Source organism: Panthera pardus, unplaced genomic scaffold (assembly GCF_024362965.1).
Source record: "Panthera pardus isolate Hobbes unplaced genomic scaffold, ASM2436296v1 HiC_scaffold_2, whole genome shotgun sequence".
Classification (NCBI taxonomy): Eukaryota; Metazoa; Chordata; class Mammalia; order Carnivora; family Felidae; genus Panthera; species Panthera pardus.
In genome coordinates this window covers 4918565-4936431 of record NW_026526765.1, presented here as the reverse complement: position 1 = coordinate 4936431, position 17867 = coordinate 4918565, and the positions used below count along the sequence as shown (strand labels likewise).

The window sequence follows — 17867 nt, the reverse complement described above, 5'->3', positions numbered from 1 at the left end:
TGGGAATCCGAGGTGACTGGAAAAAGCTACGCTGAGCCACCGTTTTGGACTGCTCAGATAATTCTGGCAAATCTTAAGCGTGGGTGTTACGTTTTGGTGGATTGCTGCTCCTCACCGGCCAACCAGGAGGTTGAGTACTGTAGAAAATTATCCTGCGGGTGCTACGTTTCGCCTGACGCTATCATTTCATGTTCTCAGAGGGGTTTGTCATTGCGAATGATGTGGACAACAAGCGTTGCTATCTGCTCGTGCACCAGGCCAAAAGGCTGAGCAGCCCCTGCATCATGGTGGTGAACCACGACGCGTCCAGCATACCTCGGCTCACAATAGATGTGAACGGGAAGAAAGAGATTCTCTTCTATGATCGCATTCTGTGTGATGTCCCTTGCAGGTATTTGTGTTATTAAGAGGCCAGAAAGCCGGAAATCCACTAAGGAGATCCCATGAGGTGTGGCCTACATTAACTTGCACGCGCGTGCGCACACACACACAACTGTAGGTGCCGTTCTCGGGGCAGCTGGGAGGAGCACGGAGACTCTGTGGCCCTGAACCGTATCCTCACGGTTTTAGTGATGGACAAGCACAGCAGAGATAGGGTCCCAAACAAAGAGGTACAAGGCGGGACGGTTGTACCGTCTCCGCAAGAGTTAAACTCCCCGAGAGAGTGACAGCGGTAACTCTCGCCGTGGTGGATGTCAGGAACGATTTGTTTGACCCCGTCACTCCTCTTCGCACGAGCGGTGACTACGTAAAGCAGTTCGTTGAGGAGCCACCCCTAATCAGGTTGGGTTTTCGTGGCAAGTGTGACGTCCTTCGGCACGCTGCAGTTCGGGAGTTGGCACCTTGGAGGAACCTACTGTTTTGCGTGTGTACAGTTGTGTTTGTGCACTGAAGCCATCTTTTAAGTTCCCAGAGGCAGTGATGTAGGTGTTTAAGACTCTGAACACGTGGATTTGTCTGTCGGAAAACTCCGTCGGCCCAGAACACAGTGTTTTGAGTACAATGGCCGATCTCAGACTCTCTCCTTGAAACCGCGGCAGACTGCCTGCCTGTGGCAGAGCTCGTTGTGAAAGCTGTGGTTGCGCATACTGAGTGTGAGTGCGCTTTCAAATCCCGGAAAGGATGCCCCTGTGAAGGGAAGTTTAACATGGGTCACGAGCCACAGTTGTCTGATTTTCCTTTGGGTCAGTGTTTTCCCATCCCTGTGCTCTTGTGATCAGACACCTAGAATTCCTTGGGGCACCTGGGTGGCTCAGTCAGTTAAGCGTCCACCTTCGGCTCAGGTCATGATCTTGCGGTCTCTGAGTTCGAGCCCCGCGTCGGGCTCTGTGCTGACAGCACGGAGCCTGGAGCCTGCTTCGGATTCTGTGTCTCCCTCTCTCTCTGCCCCTCCCCTGTTCACTCCCTGTCTGTTAATAATAAACATTAAAAAAAGAAAGAAAGAAAAGAAACCTAGAATTCCTGTCTCATGTCATCTTAGGAGAATGTGGTAACCTGAGCACTGAGGCATAAGTTGAAGAAATCTCTAAACATTACGGCAGAATTTGAAGCCACCACTGTGCAGGCAAGGGATGTCATTTGAAAGCCATTAGATCTCTCGGGATGTTTTCTCCCCGCAGCCCCTTCCCCTCAAGACAGATACCTAGATGTCCAAGGGAGATTCAACTTTACACAGAAAGCCAGCAGCTCCAGGAATTACCCTGGGAAAAAATGGGTAGATAAAGTTAGATGTGGACAGGAAGATTAATTCATCAGGTCTGTATTGTAAAATTAACATAGAAGTAATTTCCATTAAATAAAAGTAGAAAATCAAAAATATTTAACTGCTACGCAGAAAGCTCTTAATAAAGAAGTTCCATTGGCTTAATTGAATCCACTGTGGAAAATCCCTGTGAGTGTAAGTTTGTTGTTATTCATGTAAATCTGATTAAAATGCCACCGTTGATTCACCGAATTGTTAAGTAACAGGATCCACACGTCTTCTGTATATTCACGGTTCCACGTCCTGGTCTCAAAATTAGTTTTGCTAGTATTTCTGTCACACGGAAGTGTATGTTTACCTCTTTAAGTTTTGAATGAGGTTTTCTGTTCATATCTGTTGTTTCCTAACTTAATTGCAAATTCAAGTATAACTTAAAAGTTTAATGTATTTAGAGTGGCCCCGAAAGCAGAAATAGAAAGTTGATTGTAGTCTGTGAGAGTTGAGCTGTTCTGTTGGTGTTTATAATAACTGTTTATTATTTAGCTGTTATTATATAGATATACATATACATACATGTATACGTGTACATATATATATACAAAGATGCATATACATATATGTACAGTTATATATATAATAACTGTATATTATTTAGCTGTTCTGTTGGTGTTTATAATAACAATAACCTGTTTTGTAATTTAGCTGGAGTAGGACATAATTGATAAATTCTAATCGTCTACCTGAACAGAGCTGTAAGTTCTTAAATATCTTCCTTTCCAGTGGGGATGGCACTATGAGAAAAAACATTGATGTTTGGAAAAAGTGGACGACCTTGAACAGCTTGCAGCTGCACGGGTGAGTCCGGCGTCGCACAGGCAGGGTCGGGAAGGGTTATCGCCCAGTTTCGTAACTCGGTGCCCGGATCTTGAGTTCACCGGACTCTAAGGGCCAATTAATGGTCATCTTTGAGAGATTTTGCTTACGTATCAGAAGCGGTTGTTTTTGGAACATTTTCGGAGTAGTAAACTGAAGACCATATGCATTTCAGGTACACATTTGTTTAAAATGCTTTTTGGGACCATTTCCTGTAACATTTCAAACCTCTGTTTTCCACAAAATAACCTTTTACCTTAGTGTCTCACTCATCTTCTCTCTGCTTTCTGTTCTTTTGTGTTGAATTATTTTGCTTAACATTTTGATCTCAAATGTTCATTGACTGTCTTTAAAGAAAATTTGGAAAATCCTTAAAAGTAGAAGGAAAAAGAACATCTCATAAGTCAAAGATAACTTCTGTAACGTCTAACGCCTTTCAGTGGTTTTTCTGTGCGTAGGGATGTTAGCCACACCAGTTTGGATTATATTGTCTACAGGACTATGTCTTTTTTTCCTTTTAACATTAAAATCACACATTCGTAATTGTAGACTTGTGGGCGGTGTGCAGTGTCCTAATGAGTATTCACCGTAAATAATGCCGGCGGGAGATGTTTTTCTCTGTTAAATACTTTATCGCTTTTCTGAAGTAGGTATTAGGATTAGAAAGTGCTAAGGGACATGAGTTGTTCGTAGAAAGAAAAGTCGCATATCTGCACAGGTACGGAGGCCTCTTCATAGTGAAACTCCGTAATACGTTGCTTTCAGTCATTAGCTTCGTGCTTTGCTCGTTGGCATGTTGGGAAAGGCTAACAGTAGCAAACGTGTTGTTTATACAGACACATGCTGATTTGGTGAACACGAACCACCTCCTGTGGGTTTACTGTGACTTCATTTGCAGCCTTAAAGAGTTCTTTTCCTGGGGGTGGTTTCGTAATTTGTCGTAAGTCTGTCATGACAACGTGTAACGAACACGTGGTGTGGTAGGTGCCTGTGCTCTGTGGGCCGCACAGACACGTTCGGTCCCAGGGTGACCTGGTGTCCACCCTTAGCTTACAGCTGCGGATCGCCACGCGCGGTGCTGAGCAGCTGGTGGAGGGCGGTCGCATGGTATACTCCACGTGCTCGCTGAACCCCATCGAAGACGAGGCGGTCATAGCGTCTTTGCTGGAGAAAAGTGAAGGTAAGAGTCTATATTCTCGTGGACCGTACCCTGGGCATTTGCTAAATTACACTCTAAACCCTACGGTGAGGTGCCCTGACTTAAAAACACGCTTATGTGGCGGATGTGTCGTAGTTAATGAATTTCGAGGATTGTCCAGTTCATATGTTTCGTTACCTCTCGAGTTTGAAAGATGATGTCCGTCCTTACCACGGTGGTTTTTTTGAAAGAATTGTAGTTGTGGTAAAACACTCGCAACTTGAAGTTTTACCACCTTAACTGTTTCAAAGCCTACATTTCCGTCGCATTAGGAACACGTGGTCGCGTAGCCGGTCTCTAGAGCTCTTGGTCTTGCAAAACTGGAATTATGGACCCGTGAAACCAGTCCCCACTTTCCTGTTTGCTGTCTCGAGTCTGTCTAGGGATCGCTAGGGATCTCCCTGTGGGATCATGCTGTGTCTGTGACTGGCGTATCTCACCCAGCACACTGTCCTCAGGGTTCATCCACGCTGTAGCAGGTGACAGAATTCCCTTCCTTCAGCCTTCAAGGCTGAACATCTCCCACGTCAGGCCTACACCACATTTTGTTGACCCCGTTCATCTGTCCATGGACGCGAGTTGCTTCCTCGGTTTAGCTGTTGGGAACAGTGCGTCTGTGACCCCAGCTGTACACGCTCAGGACCCTGCTTTCAGTTTTCTTGGTGAGTATCTTCTGGAATTGCTGGATGATGGTGGTTCACTGCTCAGTTTTGGAGGGCATTCCCGCCGACGGTGCACAGATCCCGACTTCTCCACGTCCTCACCAGCCCTTGTTATTTTCTGTGTTTGTGACGGTAGCCGTCCTAACGGGTGTGAGGTCTTACCACACTGCTGGATACGGGCAAACTGGACAGGTGCATAAAATGTTTTTAAACCAGTTTTCACAACGTTTTGTCGTAAAATATTTCTTCCTTTGTGTAAGCTTTTACTGAAATGTTAGCTTTTCCCGTCATCTTGTCCTTAAAGGAAATAACGAGGAGTTTCAAACTAACTACGATCCAGAATAAGACACTTCCAAACTTACCACATGCACGTGTATGAAGTAGCTTGAAACCTGACTGAAAGCCAACTGTCTAGGCTTCCAGTTACCTTGTTCTCAGTGCCTGGTTGACCCGTGCCGTGGGGTCTGCCCTTAGTTGTTCACCCCTTCGGAGTCCTCTCGATTGGAATTTTTGTGTTGGGTTTAGTTTCCTCAAACCTGCACTAGAATTCGGTGTTTGCTTTTAACAAAGTGAGAATATTCAGATAGCGTAGTAGAAGTCAGGGCCGTGCTTTTGTGGGGGGTTCCGTACCGTTCCACCTCGGCCTTGAGGATTCTTTTGCTTCGTTTTTACGATCGTGTACGTTTTCACAGCTTCCGTGGAGCTTTGTTGGACGTTCCCCTTCTGTGAGGCTGTCCAATCTGTATCCACGATCTGTGGATGGAGGTTTATTTGAAAGGATCCCCGGAATGGCCCCGTCTTACAGCCTCTTGTAATGTTACCGTAGACACGATGTCCTCAAAGCTGGACCGATGCCCTGCTGGGCATTTTTAGGAAACTGGCTTGGGCCTGACACAGAACGTTTACAGATGTTCACAGTTCCCTTTATATGTTGCTTTCTGGTTCTGGGGTGTGTGTTAGACACGAGGGCACGAAGACCGTGTCCTCCAACTGGCGTGTGTGTGTCTAGAAGCCAGGGGTGGAGCGGGCACGGTTGCCGTGGGCTCCCCTGGGACACGGGCGGGACGCTGCCGCCGCCTCGTTTCTGAAGCTCCGTTTTGCTGTGACGCACACGCCTCAGCGTCCCCCGTTGTAAGGGTATGACTAGTGACCTCACGCGCATAGTCCTCCCGCGGTCCAGTCCCCGGCCGTTTCGGTCCCCTGCCCCCCCCCCCTCACCCCCCCGCCACGGAGAGCTGCCCGCGTGTGGTCACTGCCTGTGCGGCCCACACCCCCGACCCACTGAGGTGCTGTGTGTATGGAATTGCCCTCCCTGGGCATTTCGTAGAAATAAATCACACGGTGTGTGATCTCGTGCACCCGGTTGCTTTGGGTATAAGGTGAAGAGGTTTTATTTTTGGTCCCCAGGTGCCTTGGAGCTCGCTGACGTGTCTTCCGAGCTGCCGGGACTGAAATGGATGCCTGGAATCACACAGTGGAAGGTGATGTTTCTGGGAGGAGCCTGGTCGTGGGAGCACGTACCGCTGAGCAAGCAGGCGCTTTGAGAGCGTCCGTATTTGGGTGACTTCTATAAACGCTGCTTTTAGTTACGCGGTCAGTTTTGATGTAGAATTAACTTCAAAACTAGATATAATGACAAATGGTACACGATTATACAAGAATTTTTCTCTGGCAGTGGAAAAGTTTCCCTGTCTTTATTCTGCAGTTAGAAATCAGCTATTTATTCTTATCCCTGTAAGTGTAGCTGTGCTTTATTTTTATCATTGGCTGGGGTTCAAGCTTCATTTCCAATATGAAACAATTCACTTTTCAGTTTTGAACCAGAAACACTCTGAGGCTTGTTAAAAAAAAAAAATCTACACGGAAAATGCTGTTTTATAAAATGATCATCGTGTTTTACGGAACACGAGATTATCGCAATTTTACGTGCACACACAGTCTCAGCCTCGGAGAGAAATGAGACTCGCCATTTATCGTGTGGACAGCATTTACGTCAGCACCGTGTGATTTCTTACTGTTGGATAGTGCTGGTAATGCAGAATTCCGCCATCGTGTTCATAGGTGATGACAAAAGATGGACAGTGGTTTTCAGAGTGGGAGGCCGTTCCTCACGGCAGACACACCCAGATCCGGCCCACCATGTTCCCACCAAAGGACCCGGAGAGGTTACAGGCGATGCATCTGGAGCGGTGGTGGGTTTGTGGGGCTCTCAGAGGCTTGGGGAGGGGGGGGACTTCGGGCCCCCGGCATTCCTGCGAGGCCTGGGCTGTGCCCGTGGCTGACCCCAGGCATGTGAACTTCCCAGCAAGAAAGAAGTTCTCATTTCCTATTGGCTGCTGGCATTGAGCATTTATAAATAACGGAAGCGGAAAGAACTTACACGGTTGTGCTCTACAAACCGCACGAACTTTCTACATGTTACACGCTGGCCGTTCCACATGTGAGGGGGGTGTGAATATTTGCAGGGAGACGTGACTTCTCTGTCACAGATCACCTTTGCAGCTTTTGTCTTAGTACTAGAAGAATGTATTTTCTTTTTTTAATTTTTTTTTTTTTTTAACATTTATTCATCTTTGAGAGACAGAGCGTGAGTGGGGGAGGAGCAGAGAGAGAGGGAGACAAAGAATCTGCAGCAGGCTTCAGGCTCCGAGCTGTCAGCACAGAGCCAGATGTGGGGCTCGAACTCACAAACTGTGAGATCGTGACCTGAGCCGAAGTCGGACGCTCAACCGACTGAGCCACCCAGGTGCCCCTAAGAGAATGTATTTTCAGTTAAAAAGTTTTCGCTGTGTTTTTTTTTTTTTTTTTAGTCTTAGAATATTACCACATCATCAGAATACCGGCGGGTTCTTTGTGGCAGTATTGGTGAAAAAGTCTTCAATGCCATGGAATAAGCGTCCACCAAAGGTAAGTGTCCTCTGAAGTGACGCAGCATATCACGAGCTCTTTTCGTGTGTTCAAGGCAGACGCTGACCATGGCCACTGGGATAGTTTTTGGGTGTGGAGAGCAGCTGTCCATGAGCGTGTGTGTGGCAGGCGCAGGGATTCATCTAAATTTTTACTTTGCAAAAAAGCGGCAGCGTCATAAAGGGATAGGTCCCTGGAGGAGGCAGAGTTGGGCAAATACGCTCCTTCTGCATCTGAAATGCAGATCGAAAAGACACCATGACTGTTCTGTGGCTCAGAGTGCGAGCCCCCCGAGCTGGCTGTGGTGCAGTGTCCCCCGAGAATCCGAGCCCCCCGAGCTGGCTGCGGTGCAGTGTCCCCCGAGAATCCGAGCCCCCCGAGCTGGCTGCGGTGCAGTGTCCCCCGAGAATCCGAGCCCCCCGAGCTGGCTGCGGTGCAGTGTCCCCCGAGAATCCGAGCCCCCCGAGCTGGCTGCGGTGCAGTGTCCCCCGAGAATCCGAGCCCCCCGAGCTGGCTGCGGTGCAGTGTCCCCCGAGAATCCGAGCCCCCCGAGCTGGCTGCGGTGCAGTGTCCCCCGAGAATCCGAGCCCCCCGAGCTGACTGCGGTGCTGTGTCCCCAGAGGTTGCTTCCATTCGGCCTGTCGCAGGTTGATAGAGCTCTGCCAGCCTCAAGGCGGCCTGTCTTCAACGGTGGCCACGAGACTTTGTCCAGGCCTGGCTGAAAAGGAGATCGAGTAGGCCCGGCCTGTCTTCCTGAGTCCCCTGCCTCCTGGATGCTGTAGGAGGCCCCGAAACAGGGAGGTCGGTGAGAGGGCGGCCTTTCGAGTCTTGCTGCGTGTGTCCACTCTTCTCTGTATCGACGTGACCTCTCTTTGTTAGTGCGTACCTCAGCCTGCGTCGTGTCAGAATGTAGCGGGAATCACAGTCTGAAGGTCAGCATTTCCTTCAGATCAGAGCTTACGGACGTGGACAAATGATGCTTAGCCTTCGGAGAAGCAGAGAGGAGACCGTCCCTGGGTCGTGGCTGATCCAGATGACTGTGTGCACGTAGAGCCCGGCACAGCGGGGAGCCCGCACCTCTGGGCACCACTGTGCTGCCCGAGTTAGAGGCTCGAGGGCAATGCTCGTGGAGCTCGTCTTCTGGACTCCAGGCCCCCCGAGTCCCGGGGCGGGAGCTCTGAGCACTGCCCTCTCAGACCTGGAGCGCCAGCTACACGTGTAACTTCCACATTCTTGCAGCCGCTTTGAGACGTGCAAAAACCAAAGCGAAATTGATTTTAGTAATATTTTATTTATCCCAGCGTAAAGGTTTATTCTGTGGTAATCCTACAACAAACTATGAATGAGTTATTTTACATGCTTTTGTGCGGTTTTTAAAACCGTGTGAACTTACACTCTGAGATGCCTCTTCCCTGCCCTGGTCACCTCTGAAGTGGTGAGAAAGTGCGCGTGGCCCACGGCCGCGGCGCTGTGCAGGTGCAGGGCCTGTCGTGTGACACGGTACGTGGCCTCGCCACGTGCCGCGTGGACACTCTTGTGCCGGCGCAGCCTACGTGGATGGGCGTCGAACTCGCCTCCATTCCGCCTGCTCCGGCGTGGCATCACTTGCTCGTTTAGCGTTACTGCTGTTTTCCTTTTCTGTTGTTTTTTCAGTTCCTTCTTCCTTTTCATTGAGTCGCTGTGTTTCGTTCACCTGCCCTGCACACGAGCACAGCTCAGCGCTGCTGGGGCCGTGCTGAGGACGCCGGTGCCTCGTCCTCAGGCGCCCCGGTGTAGAAGTGAGGCCCGTAAACACGGCTGGAATCCCAGCCAGGGCAGGTGTGCTGGCCAAGTGAGGCTCGACTCGAGCGTTGACAGTATGCAGAGGTGGCCCGTGGGGAAGGGGCACTTGAGACAGGCTGTGAAGGGCAGGGCCGCGTTTCCAGGAGCCCAACAGGGGTGGGCAGGGCATAGGCAGCCTGGGCAGAGGGTTTGGGTGGCTGTTTTTTTACTTTCTTTATTTTTTATTTTTTTTTTAACGTTTATTTATTTTTGACAGAGACAGAGCATGAGTTGGGGAGTGGCAGAGAGAGAGGGAGACACAGAATCCGAAGCAGGCTCCAGGCTCTGGGCTGTCAGCACAGAACCTGACGCGGGGCTTCAACCCACGAACTGTGAGATAATGACCTGAGCTGAAGTCAGATGCTTAACCGACTGAGCTATCCGGGCACCCTTGTTTTTTACTTTTAAATTAAACATTTTTCTGGGCGGCAGTGTTGCACAGCATGAGTCCCACCAGCTCGTCTGCTTTAGAGCTTCGTGAATTTGGGGGGCATGTTTTTTAAATTATTTTATTTTTTTTAATGTTTTTGTTTATTTTTGAGAGACAGCAAGAGAGAGTGCGAGCAGAGGAGGGACAGAGAGAGGGAGACACAATACGAAGCAGGCTCCAGGCTCCCCAGTGTCAGCACAGAGCCTGATGCAGGGTTTGAACCCACAAACCATGAGATCACGACCTGAGCCCAAGTCAGAACTTCGAAAGAAACCATGCCCGTGAATTCTGTTCATCATAGCAAATAGATTTCAGATTGTTACAAAAAATTCTCTTGTCTTTCACATATAAAATGCTGTAGAAAAACAGGATGCACCTCGGGTGCCGAGTGTTAGTTTTCCTGTGGCAGTGCAGAGTGGCTTGCCCTCGGAGTGTAAACACACTTGTGCCCGTTGCAGCTGCAGGGCGAGCCCAGAGAGCCCGTGCGGTCGGGCCCCACGGACCCCGCCGAGCTGGAGAGTAAACCGGTCGGTGGAATTGACGACACAGAGATCACGGAAAGAGCTGAGAACGTAGAGAACAACGGAAGTAAGAAAGACGGAGTGTGTGGGTAAGAAGAGGGCATCCGTCTGGTCCCTGACGTCCTCGTGTCTTCCCGGCCCCTTGGCTCACGTGGCCTCCTGGAGGTGGTGCAGTGTGGGCTCCGCTGTGCTTGACGGGGTGCGGGTCCCTGCAGAGCCTGTGTGCGGGGGGCCCGTGCTGCGCAGGCCGAGGAGGAGGGCTGGGCGGGGGGTGGAGAGTGGGCTGCTGGCGTCCGATGCTCCCCTCCGACCTGGGTGGTGTTTCTCCTGCCTCTGTCTTCAGCCCTCCTCCATCCAAGAAGATGAAGTTGTTTGGGTTTAAAGAAGACCCGTTCGTGTTTATTCCTGAAGATGACCCGTTATTTCCACCGATCCAGTAAGAATTAATTCAGGCTTCTAAATTCTCATCATAAATGTGTAACTGATCGCATTTCATCGTGCCTTTTATTTAGTCGTGTGTAGTATCTCCTTCCACGTAACCGCACGCTAGAGCCGGGTGAAATCCTAGGGAGTGTAAGCGGCCAGCGACCGAGAAGTGCCCGGGGCCGGGGGGTGGGGGGCACTGTGGGCCCCGAATGTCCGTGACCCAGCTAGGCTTCCAGATGGGGGGGCTGCCTGCCTGGGCCCCCGTGTGGGAAGGGGAGAAGAGTGGGTCTGGGTGGGAGGTTGGGGACCCTGATTGGAAACCTCCAAGCGGAACAGAGAGGAAAGGTTGAGGGTAAACAGCTCCCGCCGTTCATCTTCCCGTCAGTATACATTTCCCACGGTGGGCACTTGTGCTGCATGTGGGTGATCGGTCCTCCTCTTGGGTCTGCCCCTTAGGGCGTTTCTCAAGTAGCAGAGGTGTTCTCTCAGGTCCTGGTCACTGGAGCAGCAGGTGACGGAGAGGCCTCGCACTTGTCTGCCCACGTCCCTGGTCTAGTTGTGCCGCAAGTAAAACTTGCCTGGGGTTTTGGGTGAACTCGATCGAGCTTGGGAGACGGGACCGCACAGCAGAGCGAGTGCCGTAAGCCACAGTCTTGAAACCGAATTCTGTCGGGGAAGAGCATCCTGCTTGGAGACCGTCTGTCACACTTGAACCGAACTCGTCAGCAGCTCTGTCTTGTGCGTAGGAAATTTTACGCATTGGATCCTTCGTTCCCAAAGATGAATTTGTTGACTCGAACCACAGAAGGGAAGAAAAGGCAACTCTACATGGTCTCCAAGGAGCTGAGGAACGTCCTGCTGAATAACAGCGAGAGGGTGAAGGTACGCCGTGCGTGGGACTGCCGGACGGCCCGGCTGTGTCCGCTTCCGGGGTGGCTCGCACAGGGGCCCTGAGCCTGGCCCAGCAGGTGCGGGCTGCGCTCGGTGGGTGTGTCCTTGGGACGGAACAGGGCGTCCACAGCTCCGGCTGCTGCTCCTGGGCGCTCTTGCTGTTACGGGCCCTTCTGTTCTCCTTCGTTTCTCTGCCCCTAGGCCCTGCCTTCATTGCTCTGCTCTTTTCCCAACTGCTTCCTCCCTGGCAGATCTCCAGGTGTGGTCTGGAGGTGCACGACATCTAAATTGTTTCCGAACCAATGCTGAGACCTCATTTCCGCCCCTTCTACTCTGCTCGCTTGGGTGTCCCCTAGTGTTTTCCAGGGCGACGGCCTCCTTGCTCTTGACGGCCCATGGAATGTGTGTGTCGTGTCCCTGTGTTTTCAGAGCTTTTCCTGGTTTTAATGTCTGTTGTGATTGTTAGTCGATCTAAGCCACCTAAAAGCAACACCATTTGAGAGCGTCAGGCTAGGAGAACCCCTGCTCCGACCCCACGACTTCCACAGCTTTGCCGTGCTCTGTCAGCACGTCCTCGCGGCTCTGCCTTGTGCTGGAAGGGAGTATTTTAATCGACTCTTTGGCTTTTGGTCATACGTGTTTCGTCTTGTGTCTTGACCGACAGGTTATAAACACTGGGATAAAAGTCTGGTGTCGGAATAACAGTGGCGAAGAGTTTGACTGTGCTTTTCGGTTAGCGCAGGAGGTAATTTGGGAAAGAGGCTTGGGTAGCAGCAGCCGTGAGCTGAGCTGCCGTGCTCTGTGGCAGACAGCTGTTGCTGAGCTAGTCCGATGGGTCCGGGCGAATAGAGCCCTGCCGGCTTCTTTGACTCCCCTGGGCGCGTTCGCTTACACCTTCTCCAGGGGCTGTGGTGAGGGGAGGCTTGGGCGTGGCATGTGGAAAGGCCCTGGGGACGGTGGGTGATTGTTACTGTTCATAATGGTGGCGTCTCTTTATTCCCCACAGGGAATATACACGTTGTATCCATTTATTAATTCAAGAATTATCACGGTGTCAATGGAAGATGTTAAAATTCTGTTAACCCAGGAAAACCCATTTTTTAGAAAACTTAGCAGTGAGACCTACAGCCAAGCCAAGGACTTGGGTAAGCAGTTTAACTTGCATAGAAGCATAATTTGCTCTTATAAAGACAGTGAGGATGTCGGTGTTCAAGCTGCTTAGATCTTCTTCCGTCTTACGTTTAATACAGTGTGGCTTTCTTTTCACTGTCGTTTTCCAGAGGGCTCTGTGGAAATGGGATTGGTGTCTTAGCACCCGAGGGTCAGAGGCATCCGTTACATCGCCCTGCTTCCCCAGGCCTTCATGGGGGGAGGGAGGGCGCTCTGTGGGTGCTGGGGCTTGGCCGCCCTGTGCGGAGGCACAGGGCACTCACCAGCACAGGCCGTCAGGTTCGTTTGGCATTGAATCAGCCAGCTCGAAGCAGGCTGCTTTCCTAGCCCGCCAAAAAGGGTTGTTGGTCATGTTGTTTGGGTATTTCATAAACTTTCCACTTCAAGTTATAGTGGTGATGTTTTCACCTAAGAATAAAAATAATCCCACCAGGGGTGCTAACTTTTCTTTTCATTCTTGTTGTTTATTACGTGTTCACTGTTTCTGGCTCAGTTTGCACACACACTGCACCCACGAAGTTACTGTGGTTCTGGGGTTCTGTGTTTTCTGTTCGGAACGGAAGGGCGTAAAACGTGCTGGGTGGACGCGGTGTCCCGTGGTCTCGGGCGAGAGCCGCACCTGAAGTTGACGCGATCGCAGGGACGAGGGCACCGTCTTGTTTTCTTCTTCGTCTTCATCCTGCAGGGGGGTGGTGGCAGTCTCGTTGTTGACGGTTTTCACGCGTGTGTCATGCTGTTTCTGGAAGTTGGAGCAGTTACGTGTTTCGTCTCAAATTTTGAGGATTAACCCGTAGTTTTCCCCATCCCCCTGCTGCTGAGAGTGACGGAGAGGCTTCCCGGAAATGCCTGAGGGTCCCACCCGTCCTCCACCAGGCTGCGTGGACCGCCCACTCGGTGCCGGGCTTGCCAAAGGCTCTGTGTGTCCGGGTACAAAGAGTCCCCTTCTCCGCACGGAGGTCCTCGAGGCCAGGAGTGCAGGCTGTGTGTTGCTGGCCGTCCACAGAGCCAGACACACAGACGGCGTCCGTTGACCGGCAGCCTGGCCCACACTTGTCTGTCTCTTTTCCAGCCAAGGGGAGCATCGTCCTGAAGTACGAGCCGGACCCCACGTAAGTGCGGGAGCTCCTGTCAGCGGAGGGTGGGGGGGTCTGTGGGTGGCCGTGGGGCCTGTCGGGAATGTGCTCCTGAAGATGGCCTTGTGGGAACTTGAGGACAAGTGTTCCGGTACGTCATCTTCTCCTAGAACGTTCAGCTTCTACCTAGAGAATTAAAGGTATAGAACTTTCTCCCTGTGCCTGGGAAATCTAGCTCTGATTTCTGTCTCCCGCAGAAGGAGCATACAGGTTGAACAGTCAGGAGACGTGAAGTCCTGTCTCTACCGAGGGGTCGGCCAGTCTGCGGGTTTCTTGTCACGCGTCAGGCAGCGTTGTTTGAAGGCAGGGTGTGGGGTTTCGCTGAAGCAGACAGACAGCTCACTCACTGACTGCTGTTCCTTGGCGGCCCTCGGGTGCCCGTGGACACTAGGTCCCGTGGGCAGCACTTGCTGGAAGCGGGGCGAGGAGCCCAGGGGGCGTGGCCAGCGCGCCTCGCTAGGTAGAGGGGAGTGAGGATTTGCACCCAGGGCCGCTTTCTCAAGTAAAACCCCTCTTCCAGGAGGAGGAAGAACACGGGGCTGGAGAGGGGTTTGCAGGAGAGCTTAGGTGGGGCCACGGGCCGTGTTCGGGGAGGTGGTGTTTGGCCTGACTCTGGGTGGTGACGAGGCGGAGAAGCACCCGTCCTGGGGATGGAACGGGCCGGAAGGCAGCCTGGGTGGAGCTTGCAGAGGTGGGGCAGGCCCCAGCACCCTGCATGGTCTCCACGGCCTCCGGCTGCTGTGAAGATGGTGGCCCAAGCATGTGCAGCATCGGGCAGCAGGGGAGGTGGGAGGCAGGTGCTGGGGACCAAGGGTTGGTGCGTCTGGGGCTGGTGCAGACAAGGTGGGTTGTGGGGGCGAAGGCGTGGGAGCTCGTGGGTTGGCTTCTGGCTTTTGACGGGGCAGGTGTTGTCTGATGAAGGGGGAAGCGAGGGCAGAGCTCCCCTGCTGGGTCGGAAGGTGCTGGAGACGCTGGCAGGCCGCCGCTCACACACTTTGGGAAGCGAGGGGACTCAGAGTCCCAGGTGTGGACCTTCGGGGCCCGAGCGTGTCGATGCCGCGTCCGCCACAAGCACGGTGCCAGAGCTCCGGGGGGTGGTGTAGACGGGAACCAGGGTTCGCGGGCTCTTGGGCCAGCATCCGAGGTCCACATCTGTGAAACGGGGACAAAAGGGAGAGGCACGAAGCAGGACAGAGGAGACCCAGGCACACGCCGAGCCGCGGAGCGCCCGTGTCGACCTCACTTGGCAGGTGTCTTCTGTGCACGACGGAGACGGGCTTTCCTGGCGCAGCCGGGCCAGGAGGTGGTTTAGGTGGGGGACGCCTCGCCCGCTCCCGGACCCCCGGAAGGTCCACGGAAAGGAAAAAGGGCGGGCCAGCGGTGTCAGGAACAGGGGGCGGTTTCGCAGAACCGCTCAGACAAGGACCCAGATGTGGTCTTTAGCAGTAGTGACGCCAGGTGCTTCTCCCGTACTGACCTGTTGTAAGAGCGGAAAGACAGCTGCGGGAATTACTGGGGAGAAAGTACAGAAAAAGCAGGTGGGAGTTTGGGAATTCCGGTCGATTCCTCTCATCCTTCTTACCAACGTGCTGTCCACGTTTCCCCGCCCCCCACCACCCCCCTGGAGAGACGGACACGGGTGTCCTTCCCTCTCTTGGTAGTGGCTTGTGTCTCGTGTTGGTTCAGCCCCTTTTTCTGTTTGTTTGTTTTTATTTATTTTTCGATGTTAATTTTTGAGAGACAGAGCACGAGCAGGGGAGGGGCAGAGAGGGAGGGAGACACAGAATCCTAAGCAGGCTCCAGGCTCTGAGCTGTCAGTGCAGAGCCCAACGCGGGGCTCAAACTCACGGACCCGTCAGATCATGACCTGAGCCGAAGTCAGACGCTTAATCGACTAAGCCACCCAGGCGCCCCAATATTTATTTTTGAGAGAGAGAGAGAGTGAGCGAGCAGGGGAAGGGGAGAGAGAGAGGGAGACACAGAATCTGAAACAGGCTCCATGCTCTGAGCTGTCAGCCCAGAGCCCGACGCGGGGCTCGAACTCACGGACGGTGAGATCGTGACCTGAGCCGAAGTTGGATGCTCAACTGATCGAGCCACCCGGAAGCCTCCCTGTTTGCTTTTTTAACCTAGAGTGTGTTTCTCTCTCTGCCCACGTCACTGATGCCTGGCGTCGCACGGCGGTGGGACGTGGGGTTAATGGAGCGGGGCTTTAGGAGCCACAAAACCAGACCAGAGTCTCGTTTGAAAGGCAGTGATGATTGCGTAGTGCTCGTCAGGGACACGGGGGCGGGACAGTCACTGCCAGGTCAGCCGAGGAAAGGCCAGCGGGTGGGCAGGGGTCTGAGGCGGATCCCCGGACTGCAGGAGGCGGTGACCCAGCGGGCTGGAAACAAGTGAGCACGGTGCATGGGGGCCCCACGCTGCTCTGCGGGGTCGGGGGGCCAAGGAGACTCGGGGTCACCTGGACCGAGGTAGGGGAAGCGCTGAGGGTGGCGAGGAAGGGCTGTGGGCTCCAGGCCCGGCTCTGCAACCTGCAAGGAGCCTCGTCTCCGACGATGGGCGGGGAGGCCCCAGGCAGCCGTGCCTGTTGTCGGTGGTGTGAGGTGTGACCCGTGTTCGCATTTGAGCAGCTGGAAGAATCTAGAGATTCTGGCATCGGAAGTGTGTGTGAACTCTGGACTTGGGGCTTACTCCACTGGGAGCTTGTAGAAAGAAAAACCGGCCAACGCGAGGATGTCGAGGATATTTAGGACGTGAGGAAGTTGCTGATCGGCCTTTGAGAAAACCTTCCGTAGGATCACAGACTAAAATGCCCCCCCGGGGTTTAGGCATGTTGTTTCTGGAGAGGCTGCGTGTTCCCCTCTCTAGATGAAGGTAGGACGCTTAACGCTCACGCACAGCCATCTTGTTCGTAGGAAACCGGACACCCTCCAGTGTCCCATCGTGTTATGTGGATGGCGGGGAAAGGCCTCCATTCGGACTTTTGTGCCCAAGAACGAACGGCTTCATTATCTCAGGATGATGGGGCTGGAGGTGCTGGCGGAGAAGAAGAAGGAAGGGGCCGTCCTGGCGCCTGAGAGCGCGGGTGGCTCGGGGCCGCCGGAGGCCGAGGAGGCCGGGGCCGAACACGACGTGGAGCCGGCCGCCAGCGCCAGCGTGGACGCGGCCCCGGGCCCCGACCCGGCCGAGGGCGCCCTGCCCCGGTGAGGAGGCCTCCACCTGGGTGTCCAGAGCCAAACCCGGAGCTTCTGACCCACAAAGTGCATACTTTTGAAAACTGGTGGAAATGATAGAACAGTCTGTAAATGACCTCAGTGCTGCTTTCACGATACTTTTTTAGCCCGTTTACGGTTTCTTTGGCAAAGCTGGTCCATGGTGCGTGTTTCAGGCAGTCGTAGACTCTCACCGTTAAGGTCTTAAACTTCTATCGAGAAACAAAACTGCCCTTGAAGGAATTTTCAGGTCCCTTTTGTTACGCCTCTATTGGGCTTAATTATTGTTTTAATTATTATTTATAGAAAGAATCTAACTCCTGAATCGTTGGAAGACCGTTTTGTAAACCTTAATAGCTGTGAAGTTGCACGTTAACAGTGTGACGTTCACATGCGGTGGGCTAATATCTGAAGCCTCAGATGACTTGTGTGCCTTCGTAATAAAAGTCAAATAAACTTTTCTCAGAGGAAGAGCTGTCTCGTGGGCTGTGGTACTATGAGAGTTTTGTGTGCTTTTATTGAACGGGGGATGTTGCGGTTTTAGTCTTTAAATGGGGTTGGGATCCTTGGAACGTTTAAATAAATCGTTGATGATGATGTGTATGTGCGAATGACCCGTTTCAGTCTTCAGGAGGCGGAAGGACTAAACTTCCTTTCGGGCAAATGGAAATGGTAGAATTCACGCATTCTTAGCTGGTCAAAGGACTTGTAGCGTGAAGGTGTCACAAAGCGTTCCTGTGGGCTTCGCCCTCCTTGTGCCAGAGGGTCCAGTCGGTTGGGTCACAGGAGGTGTGGGCTTGGCTGGGGGCTCACCTGGGCCCCTGGGGCACCGTGGTTCCCAGCCTGCAGGTGATACACTTCAGGCAGGCGCTGCAGGGGACCCTTTCCCTCAGTCGCTTCCTGAGTTCCTGCCACGTG

General features: G+C 52.7%; 1 protein-coding gene across 1 annotated transcript in view; it reads left to right on the top strand.

Annotated features, from left to right (window-relative positions):
* NSUN2 (NOP2/Sun RNA methyltransferase 2) overlaps positions 1-17420 on the top strand; it is a 28447-nt gene extending 11027 nt beyond the window's left edge. Inside the window, exons 7-19 of the mRNA XM_053906867.1 lie at positions 199-391; positions 2483-2557; positions 3625-3755; positions 5843-5916; positions 6497-6627; positions 7246-7342; positions 10052-10203; positions 10458-10550; positions 11287-11422; positions 12096-12176; positions 12438-12576; positions 13671-13710; positions 16653-17420. Of these exons, the coding sequence (XP_053762842.1) occupies positions 199-391; positions 2483-2557; positions 3625-3755; positions 5843-5916; positions 6497-6627; positions 7246-7342; positions 10052-10203; positions 10458-10550; positions 11287-11422; positions 12096-12176; positions 12438-12576; positions 13671-13710; positions 16653-16944 (1634 nt within the window). The 3' untranslated portion in view covers positions 16945-17420. The remainder of the gene's footprint in view (positions 1-198; positions 392-2482; positions 2558-3624; positions 3756-5842; positions 5917-6496; positions 6628-7245; positions 7343-10051; positions 10204-10457; positions 10551-11286; positions 11423-12095; positions 12177-12437; positions 12577-13670; positions 13711-16652) is intronic.
* The last annotated feature ends 447 nt before the right edge of the window (positions 17421-17867 follow it).